This window comes from Pan troglodytes, chromosome 10, assembly GCF_028858775.2.
Source record: "Pan troglodytes isolate AG18354 chromosome 10, NHGRI_mPanTro3-v2.0_pri, whole genome shotgun sequence".
NCBI lineage: Eukaryota > Metazoa > Chordata > Mammalia > Primates > Hominidae > Pan > Pan troglodytes.
Window position 1 is genome coordinate 36,310,828 of NC_072408.2, and position 12,203 is coordinate 36,323,030.

A 12,203-nucleotide genomic window follows, 5' to 3' on the forward strand; every position below is an offset into this window, starting at 1 on the left:
ATGCCTACAGATGAAAAAAAGAGTCTAACATGGCATAGATATAAAAAGTCCACAGCCTACTTGCACAGGGCTGTCAAAGTGTACCTGGTACTTTTTGCTTTTTATAAATCTAAGATGAAAGCTCTACCTATCTCAAACACAGGAATGGAATGACTTTCTTTTTTTATTGCTGCTAAGATATTGCACAGTATGAATTATTTTAATAGCCTCCCTCATTCTGCAAAATATTAGGGCACAATGTAGAATAATATATTGAGCTTATTTAAAATTTTAAGAGAATAGAAAAATACATATTGTATATTATGACCACCAACCTGCTATGTTAAAGCCTTTTGCTTCTCGGCCTCCAGTAAAATAAGCTCAGTGTTCTAATGTTCAATCCCCATGTAAAGTAGTTCATCACAAAACTATCACCCTTACTTTAGCACAATTGGCCGTCACTATTCACATAAAACAGAAAAATAAGTTACCATGGAGACAAAGCCAATTCTTCTCTCCAGAATGGCTGATTCTTCCAAGTCAGAATAGATTTTTACCAGAAAAGTCATATAAAGTACTCACAGAAACTGGCAGTCCAAATCTGTCGCCAGTAACTGTAGAGGTAATCATGTATAGATTATCATTCAATAGAATACAAAAACAAATATTGCACTAAAAGATAATCCTATGTAATCACTATTTACAAAATAAAACCCTATGTCCTTCTAAACAGTGTAGAAAGTTTAAATTATGTTTTCTACTGCTACTTAGTGCTTTATTAATGGGGTGACCACACTGTTTGACCTATTTGCTAAAATTTGCTAGACCTCCAGGAGAACATATGGACATCCAGATGGGTTGCTGTAATGTGATACCATTATTCTAAGGATGAAGTAAGGTATAAACATAATTTGCATTCTTTTCCATCCTTCCTGCGAAACTTTCATTAGTTTCATTTTTAATTCAGACATCAGAAGGGAAGATAATACCTTGCTACCAAAGCCCAGATGCCAACTAATTACTACAAGAGACTCCAGTCCTGACATCACAGGCCAGGCCTCTGAACATGCTCCATCTTACTCAGTGACCCCACAGTAGTGATTAATAGGTTGACTGCTAAGACCTAATGAATGTGTCAGATCTTAGGTGTTCTCTAGGCTAATGCGATTAGCATTGTGTTGAACAGAATATTTCAGCTACTTGCTAGAGAGACTCATTATACTTCATAGTAAACTATGCCTTTTCACCTTTGCTCTTCAAATTTTTTTTATAATCATCAACCTAAAAGGCTCCTATAAATATATTTCACATAGTGTAAGAAAATTTAAGTATTTTAAAATCAAATAGTGATTTTCTTCTACAACAGTGAACCCCTGTGTTGTATATAAAGTGAAGTTGTTTTCAGAGATGCTTGTTAAAATGCAAGTTTCTGAACTCTAACAACAGAAATCCTGATAAAAGGGGATTTGGGATAAGGCCTAGGACTTCATTTTTAACAAGACTCATGACTCAGAAGCAAAGCATTCTGTAGACCACACTTGAAGAAAGACTGCAATGTGAGTAACAGGACTAATACCTGTGTCTTAGATTAACTGACTATATCAGACTTTTTGTTCTAAATAGTTACTATGTTTCTGAAAAAAAATTATCTGCATCCACATTAAGAAAATTGTTTCCACATTAGATTATAATTTTAAATGTGCCAATTATTTTTGGTTAAAAGATTAGAAACTAATTATCAGGATAAGACATAGATGTTATTTCCAACAAACTACGTAAAAGTGTAAGATCTATATTCAACAGTGGACATGGCAGGTAAAAGCATTTTCATCCACTAGACAATAGGCCTAGAACTGTGTTTCCAGTTTTAAAAGAAGGACCAAAGGTGAGCAGAATTTCTGCAATTCCTGACTTTTCTCTATGGCCAGAGATGAAATGTTTGCATGTTTTACCCCGATAATGGAGGACTTTAGGCAATATTCCAGGTACTTACTTGGATCTCACCTAGATATTGCCTTCATCAATTACTAAATACCAAGAATTTGTATGTATCTAGCATTGCTTTCACAAAACAAGCATATATAAAATCCCTGTTAATATTTAACTTAGACATATTTTATTCATCTATCACCCTAAAAATTTTAAGGCAGCTTTTTCCAAATTTATAACTATTTTAACAAACTACCATTTTCTTCATGAATTTCAGAAGAGTTCTTTTGTGCTTTTTAAAAATTATACCAATATATTAAAATAGAAAAATAAGTATGAATAAAATAAAAACATTTATTTGTAGTAAATACAGTATATTTACTTTTTATAATTTCGTATTGAGATTTAGTGGTTTGAGAAAGTTAATTATGCCATTGTTCATTCTAATGTTCCTTTTAGATCCAGCCAGAGGGTGGAGGGCTGTCATAGGCAAGTCTATAAACACATGCTTCTTTTGTTCAATGGAGAATATTGAGATACCAGGCTCTGACTAGGACTGGCTGGATGTTATGTAGTTCTGTTTCTTCCTTTGGGAAGGCTGTATTTCCCAGCATCCATGGCCCCTAACTCTGGGTAGGGCAGTATAAGAGTTCTGATCAATAGAATATGTACAGAAATAATGTTTATTCCTCCCAGGCATACCCCCTAAAATAGTCCATATGATCTTCCATGCTGTCTGCCTTTACTATTTGTCCAGCAGATGGAGCAGATTTAGAAAACAACATACAAAGCCTTGGGTGATGGAATAGCCACCTTTTGAAACATTGCTTCAGAAAGAAATAACCTGTATTGTTTTAAGTCATCGAGACTCTGAGGTCTGAAAACTAACAGAGAATGTAAATTAAGATTTGGCTTAACTAAAACAGTATATAAAATTTTGTCCTACTGATGAGTTAGTCAACTATCTGCTCAATAAGGAATTATGACTATGTAAGACCTGAAGTTCAAATTCAATGGACTTATATTAATTCACTAGAAGAGACTGTTTCAATTGTATTTAAGAGGCAAGAAAACCCTCTACATATCTTAATATTAGCACATTTTGGAGCTGAAGTCAAGATGACTGTGTGCTGCTCTAGCAAAACATTATTAAACAACACCTGTCCCACAGGATACAGGAATATCTACTCTACAATACCTACTGTTTCTATGGTCACAAGAAATAACATTCTTACAATCTATAAAGCAACTGTCCAAAGGAGATTCACAGAATGTGTGTTAGAAGTAGAATTTTCCATTGACACGCCCAAATAGTATTTAAAGGATACCTTTTGATACTGGAAGAAAAATGCATGTTTAACCTAACCAAATGAATAAGGGAAACATATGCTGTATTAATATAAAGTCACTATATATAAAAAGTAGAAAACACATTCCAACACCAACACACATAAACACACACACACACACACACAGAGAGAGAATTATTTCAGGATCAACTGTTTACCTTCGTAGTACAACAAAAAGATAATGTCCTAAAGAATAATTATTATGTCACTGAACAAATGACATTGGTGGAGGTGGTACACAAGCCACTGAGCTGAAGTAGAAAGAATTGAATCAGGTTTATAGAAGGCCTGGGCCAGATCTGGCTTTGTTACTCTCTAGATGTAAAGAGAAAGTTATGAGAAAGTCAGAGACCACAGGTGTTAAATGCTAGGAGTTACAGTCTCTGTTACTACTAACAAGTTGTTTGACTTGGGAGAGCTATTGTATATATTTCCTCAGCTATGGAATAAAGAGAAGATAATACTTATTTCACAGATCATTAAGAGGATTAAGTCATATCACACATATTAAGTACTTAGGCCTTGGGTGAAAGTAAATATTACTAAATACTGGATATTATACTAATGTTATATCTTCATGACTAAGAGCCATATTATCCTTACTTGAAAAATAAGAAATCACAGAAGATAATTGATATAATTTCTTTAAATGACTATAGTCTGAGTCTATATCTATCCCTTAAAGTCAAATATCCACTTGAAAAATAAAAACGCTAAAAGACATATTTTAAGTAATGACTTTCAAAAAATTCTACAAGAGAGTCTGGTCTGCTATTGAGATTGATTTACAGAAAATAGGTGACATAATAAGGCACCAATAATTCCAAATTTGTAACATTTAGAAGTGGGATGGTACTTTGATTTATTTATTATCCGTCATGACTAATACCCTCATTTGAACATAGAATGTAATAAGATAATTTCCAAGCAACAATTTAAGTTAAAAAGATGTCCTATTTAATGAGCCTTATAGAGATAAATAATTATTTCAGTCACACAAATTTGAATGGGTCTAGAATGTACATGTTAACCCTTCATTTTTGCAGCTTAAAGTGATGTACTTTCTGGGCTTATAAACTGTCAGCAACTTAAATTTTCTTCTCATTCAGAAGAAAGCATTTCTACCAGAGGTAGCGATTGTTAAAAATGACATCAGCAATATGTTGTGAACTTTATTTCAAACTAAATGAAGTAGCCTCACTTAGAAATTCCATAATTTAGTAAATCTTGCTTTGTGCTTACAAATTCTTATTCAAACAAATCCTCCATTAAGACTCAATTCGAAGCAAATAGCTTAAGATGCTGAATCACTAAAATCATTGAAATTTCAGTTCTAATTATACTTTTGATTGGTTTTAAGTGACTATAACATAAAACAGGGTTTTAATATACCAAGACACTCCATGTAAAACATTGTGACATGGAGGAGTTATTTTCTTAATTCAGGATTCTATTTATTGCAAGAAGCTTACCTCCTGCGTACATAACAGCCAGCATAATGGATGAAATCCATGCTATTTCACTGTAGGTAGTGTGGAATATTTGCTGAATTTCTTTGAAGAATACGGTGACAGCTTTGGGGAATGCATAGGAAAATCCAATGGAGATAAAAGCTGCTCCAACCACAATCCAACCCCATCCTCCATCTGGAGGTGGATGCACAGGTGGGGCACTTGGCATTGGTGGCATTTCTGCTCCTCTAATGGAAATTCAAGTAACCTATATTAAAAAAATGAAATAACAGCTTAAATTTTATTTCCTCTTTTGTTTACCACTCTTGATAGTCACTAAAATAGTACTTTCTAGTTAAAACTACAATATGATTTTTCATGAATATTTTTCACATTCTTGTACTCAGAAAATTACCAGAAAATGTACAAAAACAATCGATGCAAGTTATATACCTTTGATTATTGTGGGCTAAATATTTAAATAATTTAATTTGATTATTGAAACAAAAAGTACTCAAAGTGAAGTCAAGAATTTAGATCTGAACTGAAGTACCATTTTACATTACACATCAGTCATAGCTCTAAGATAGATCTCATACATATTCTACTTCAATCACCAGTTGTTTTAACCTCATTAATTGATACTTTTGGTCTCATTTTTCCTTCCTGTTTAAGGCTAAGCCAAGGAACGAAATGATGGATGCAAAGCCTTTTGACAAGATCTATTGGCTTTTTTTATTGCTTTCTGTTGTCTACGCTTTTTGATGATTGTAGAGATAATTCTAACTCACTTTTTTCTTTTTCTTTTTCTTTTCTTTTTTTTTTTTGAGACAGAGTCTCACTCTGTGGCCCAGGTTGGAGTGCAGTGGCATGATATTGGCTCACTGGAACCTGTGCCTCCCAGGTTCAAGCGATCCTCCTGCCTCAGCCCCTAGTAACTGGGATTACGGGCAGGCGCCACCATGCCCGGCTAATTTTTGTATTTTTAGTAGAGATGGGGTTTCGTCATGTTGGCCAAGCTGGTCTCGAACTCCTGACCTCAGATGATCCACCCACCTCAGCCTCCCAAAGTGTTGGGATTACAGGTGTGAGCCACCGCATCCAGCCCCCACTATTTTTAAAAAATAAAAATTATATATTTAAGGTATAAAACATGTTTTGTTATACATATTCATAGCAAAATGATTACTACAGTCAACCTAATTAACATAACCCTCGCCTCATAGAGTTACCACCTTTCATTTTTGTGCTCAGAACACCTGAAATCTATTCTGTTGGCAAATTACCAGTATACTATACAGTATTACTAACTATACTCACCCCGTAGTTCAAGGCTGCAGTGAGCTCTGATGGAGCCACTGCACTCCATCCTGGGTGACAGAGACAGGCCCTATCCCTAAAATGTTTTTTGATTAAAGTAAAATAGCTAAATAAGACTTTTAATTGCCACAATGATTTGTACAGAAAATATCTCCTTTTTAAACATTTTTTATAAATATATTTTACATGTCTTCTTCACATACTCATACATCAAAAAATTAGCTTTTTTATATATTTGCTTGTATCTATTATATATTTATGGGGTACAATGTGATGTTTTATGTTTATTTTTTAAAAAGCAGTCTCAAATTACTCTTTTATAGGAAGTAGAGGTATAAATGATAAATGCACCTACCATTCTATTAGACAATGTAGGTAAAACAAATTTTAAAAATTGTTAAATGGTATGAAAAGGCAAATCCTTTTGATTTTTCCAAGAAATTACAATAAAGTAAAATTTAAAGTTATTCCTGACTAAATACACACATATAAAATATGGCTTTGGATACAGTGGCATTAATTTGATGGAATAGTTTCAAGAGTTCAAATTACTTTTCTTATTGAATTAATGCATGATACTCAAAGTAACCTATAATGTAATCTTATAAGTATACAAAAATGGATAAGGGGATCTCACTCAATAAATACTGTGTACTTATTATGCTAAATAAATGCTTTTTATTTTCAGTAAGTATTTATTCAGTTTAGTTTCAATAAAAGCCTTTTAAGGTATTTTTTCTATTTTTTAAATGTGACAAATTTCAGAGATATTAAGAAGCCTGACCTAAGTAAAACAGTAATAGCAGTGACGATTTCACTAATCACTGCTGACTCTACAGATAATATAAATAGAATTAGAAATAAGACTACCGAGTGATGTAATTTAGGGAGAAAAAAAAGCAAGCAAAAAAATCCTCAGCATTTTTATTACATCCTCTCTGCATATCCGTAGTATTCTTTTTATTGATCAAAAAGGTCATAGGCATCTGCTTTTCAAAAAATGAATAAAATAACTTGAAAGATTTTTTATAGGTATACATTTGTATGTTAGAAGCCTACCAAAAAATGTCATGGAAACTATAGTGACAAGGTCAAATGAAAGGCTTTAACCACAAACAATTAATGCACATAATGTAGATCCTAGTCAATCACAGTAATTGGGGCAAAGCCACTTCTATAAGTTAATGTCGTGCAGATGCTAAAACTGCTAAAATCAACCCCAAATACCACACCTCTCAACAATTATTTTGAGATGGTTTGTATGTCTTCAGCATGTGTACAGCTTGCTTTTGTAATCATTTTTGCTTTCTTAGAAACATAAAAGTTTTCTATCTTCTATCTATCTATTCATCTATTAACTGGAAGATAGGTTTATTTCTCCTTGGTCATCAGTTAACCTAACATGATGAGTTTACAGCACATGTGCATTGGAAATAGTATCTTTGAAGATGTATAATATTTAAGGAAAAAAGAAAAGGAAATAAATATTGTAGGTATTAGTGAAACCAGTTGAAAATAGCAAATGATCTTTGAAAGTTGTCTGAAGAATCTGAATCTATATATTACTAAATTTTATTACTATATTTTAAAGTACCTATTTTATTGCTTGAAAATTAAAAAAAGAAACCCTAGAAGAATACTGAGGAAATACCGAAGGACATTTATGTGGTAAACTACTCTTTGTTGTATAATCAGCGTGTAAAAACAGTTATGGGGCTTAAAGTCCTCACTCTGCAGTTTTCCTGCTTGCATAAAGAAAACTAAACCATCTTTTATTACTAATTCTTGAGTTTAAACTATTGTAGTTTTTATCATATCTGCTATAGTAAACATTCAGAAATACAACTGGATGATTTATTTTTCACTCACTTCAAAGAACATAAATAACATTTCTAAGTAATCTTAAACCCATATTTTAAAATAATAATATCAATACAAATATTATAATTTGTTAATATTCAAATCATGTTATAAATATGGGATTTCCATTTTACAGACAGGAAACTATGCCCATAGGAAAGTAAAGAGGTGTGTGCAGACTCACACAATAAATAGGTGTCAACACTAGTATAAATTCTATGAATTAGAATTTTCCCAGCATTTAAATATGCCCCCCTTAAGAAATGTATCACTCTTATATTAAAATAATTTGAACTTATAGACCCATTAAAAGCATTCTACTTGGTTTGCTCCTATACAAAGAATAAAATAGAAGACAGAATGTACACACATACACACACACACACACACATATATACAATTCTATTTTCTAAAATTCTAGTTTATTATGAAATTGTAAATTTAAGCCTATTTTCCTTTACATGGTTTCATCTTGTGGCATGAAAATTACGCATAAGAGCTTCAAATGCTACGAACACTGACTCCATCATTTACTCTGTAACACTTAGTAAAGTAATAAAACTGAGTCTGTGGTTTCATCTGTAAAAACAGGATAATAACTATATTTAGTTTACAAGGTAATTAAGAGCATTGACAAAAGACTACATGTAAATGGCATGACTAATACGTACTAGACAAATTTACCTATCATTATCCTAATTTTTCTTAAAATTATACATAAAATGAAGATGAGTGAAGATCTTAAAATTACATTTTTGAAGAGAAAAAATATATATGTGGCTTTCCAAATTACATGTCTTTTATTACATTTAATGTAGAAGCTATAACTTTTAAAAGCCAAATCTTAAAGTGAACTTTGCATGACGATCTCATCATGAGTGTCAAAAAAAATTGCATGGAGTACCTACCTCACAAGAGTAATATAAGAATTAAATGAAATAATGTATGCTTGCCTCAGATTAGTCATCTGTACATAGTTAAGTGTTCAATAAATCATAGTTGGGGCTGAATGTGAAATCCTCCAGAGTTTCTCTAAAAACATGAAATAATTTTAGGATCTTCAGAAAATAGCAATAGCCATTTTTAATCTAAACACCTCTGTGTGTTCCTCTCTGACCACATCACTCTTTCTCTACCAAAAGGCAACAACTATCCCGAATTGTATGATGGCTTTTAACTTAATTTTATTTATACTTTTACCATATATGTACGTGTGTATATGTATATGTGTATGTGTTCCTAAATTTATATGTAATACATAAACTAAATATATTATATTTTATATAAAATTTGCATTACCTAAAATATATATAGATCAGAGTCAAAATTAAATTCTTAATAATTAATAATTAAATAATTATTTAATACAATTATTAATATTTCAAATATATATTAAATTTTATATATTATATGCATGTAATAATATGCATATGACATATATAATCTTGGAAACAGTTTTTTAATTTAATATTATAATTTTAGATTCAGACATGATGCACATAGACTTATAAATCTGATGTCACAGAGTACAGTTGATTCTCATTATTCATGGAAGCTGTGTTCTGTAAAGTCACCATGAACACTGAATTACCAAATGCTGAACCGCTGCACATAGTAGAAAAACAAGGATAGGTTTCTGTGAGACTCTGATCACATTTTCATCAACCAATCAATACAAAACCTTGTTTTATGTGTGTTTCTGTTTAAAGACACCTTACTTAATACATATTGCTGATTCACTGACATTGAACTTACAGCGAATAGCGCTGTAACTCATGTCTGGATGAAGCTTATCTAACACAAGTATTTTTTCTATAAAACACTTCACAGTTTTCTTGTACTGAGGAATGCTAGAAAGCACTTCAGCATTGTTCTTAGGGACCATTTTAAACAGCAAGATCACCAGCAAAAAGCACAAAATGTGAAAAACATGGTATTAGACTATAAAAAGAATGATAGACTGGATTAAGAAAATGTGGCACATATACACCATGGAATACTATGCAGCCATAAAAAATGATGAGTTCATGTCCTTTGTAGGGACATGGATGAAATTGGAAACCATCATTCTCAGTAAACTATCGCAAGAACAAAAAATCAAACACCGCATATTCTCACTCATAGGTGGGAATTGAACAATGAGATCACATGGACACAGGAAGGGGAATATCATACTCTGGGGACTGTGGTGGGGAGGGGGGAGGGGGGAGGGATAGCATTGGGAGATATACCTAATGCTGGATGACGAGTTGGTGGGTGCAGCGCACCAGCATGGCACATGTATACGTATGTAACTAACCTGCACAATATGCACATGTACCCTAAAACTTAAAGTATAAAAAAAAAAAAAAAAAAAGAATACTGGTTTACAGTATGAGAGAAAACTAAAACCAGAAGGCAGGGTCTTGCCTTGTTTGACTTCAGCTGGGAATGTAAGTGTTGCATAACAAATTTTTATGCTGTTCTGTGCATGTCAGCAAATGATTGCAAAAGTGCTGTGAATCACAAATTTCTGTGGATATGCAAATTTACAAATATGGAACCACTCATAAGGATTGACCATATGTCATTTCTGAATATACATGTGTATGCATCTATATCTATATGTAACCCATAACTATGTATAGAGATTTGGACTGTCTCCAGTTAGATGTCATTATACTCCTATGAACATTCCTGTACTTTCCTCTCTTGGGGCATTTGTGCAAATAATTCTTCAGAGATACTGGACAGGAATTATAGAAGATTTATTGTAGAAATTTACACTGAAACCAGCAGTGCATAAGAGTTCTCCTTGTCACATATCCTGACCAATGCATAATTTTTTAATTTTTTCTAATGCAGTAGACATGAAAAAATTCATTGTGGTTTTAATTTGTATTCTGTGATTACTAATAATTTTGAGTATCTTTTCATGTAGTTAGAGCCATTCTGTTCTTTAAATATCAGTTCTTTTATTTTACTAGTTATGCTTACACCAAAGGAAAAAAGCTTCCAATTTGTCCTTCTAAAATTTGGAAGTTTAGGCATCATATTTATACTTCAGTAATTACCCTACACATTTAAAATAAATTTTCACTTAAAGATTAAAATCAGTAACTATTTATCATTTGCCAAAGATATAAATACTAATTAGTAATTTAAAATTAAAAAAATAAAAAAATACGCAAAGAAAAACATGCAAATCACCCACAATCCTAACACTAGAGTAAACTATGTAAACATACTGGTGAATACTCTGCTATAGCTTCAGTTATACATGTTTACATAATACATTTTATCCAATTGAAAATGACAACAATTTTAAGTTATATCAAAATTATGTGTATAAATATATACTAAAACAACTTCTAACTCATTAAGTATTGCTAAATATTTTCACAATCGGATTATGATTCTTCTGAATCACTTTTTGAATCACAGTTTGCAATAGCTGTGTTTTCTTACACAATATCCTCCTCTGGCCTATAAAGAGCATCCATGGTTTGGCATTTCTACAGAGTACTCCATTACTGTCTCTAGGAATTTCTTTCAAGCTGCTTATGCCATTGTAAATTTTGACACTGATGTTCTTCATCTTACCAGAAAATATCAACAGAAGATATTCAGTGAACAACGGAACTTATATTCCTTCCTCTAATGGTCCACAAACGGTTTATTGACTGAAATATCAAAAGACTGAAACTGTACAATCATGATCAGAAACAATTAATAGGCATAGGCCATGACTCTGCCATTCCTGCCACCTTAGCAACAATGATCATAAGATGCCATCCAGTGTAAGACATCTTCATTTCAAAGATGTTAAAATGTGAAATATGTGCTTCTTAGAATTGAAGAAACAACAAATGCGTAAATATTTACCTGTATATATGTATATTCAATGTGTGTATATATTTATGTATATAAATTTAATAAAAATGTGCTATATAGAAGTACAGTTCTAAGATTTGAATATCTCATTTATTTGGATTTCTTTAAAATCATAAATAGTTGCATAATCAGTTTTAACAATATTTCCCTAGTTAATATTCTATAAATTATTTCATAAAAATTCAGGACTGTTTAGATTCTTATCTCAATATTATAAGCTATTGTAATAAGTACTTTTCTTATAGTTCTGATTTCAATTTGAATCGTAGGAAAACATAGATTTTTGCTCCAAATTCCTGATTCTCCCAATGAATAATTTGGAAACATCTACAATATTGTTGCCTTCAAATAACATTTCTACTGATTTATTTACTACCCATCTTTCCCATCAGAGTCTAAGATAACAAGTCAATTATTGTATCCCAAGTTCTCAGTATAGTTA

At 31.9% G+C, this 12,203-nt stretch overlaps 1 protein-coding gene across 9 annotated transcripts in view; it reads right to left on the reverse strand.

The window, feature by feature from the left end:
* Positions 1-12,203, reverse strand: part of SLC16A7 (solute carrier family 16 member 7) — a 197,511-nt gene that overhangs the window by 83,256 nt on the left and 102,052 nt on the right. For 7 of the 9 annotated variants that reach the window (XM_063785519.1, XM_054664189.2, XM_009425018.5 and 4 more), the window contains one exon: positions 4,730-4,976. In XM_063785519.1, the coding sequence (XP_063641589.1) occupies positions 4,730-4,946 (217 nt within the window). In that variant the 5' untranslated portion in view covers positions 4,947-4,976. Of the gene's footprint in view, positions 1-4,729; positions 4,977-12,203 lie in introns of those variants that run through there. The other 2 variants (XR_010148012.1, XM_063785518.1) reach the window with 1 other exon arrangement.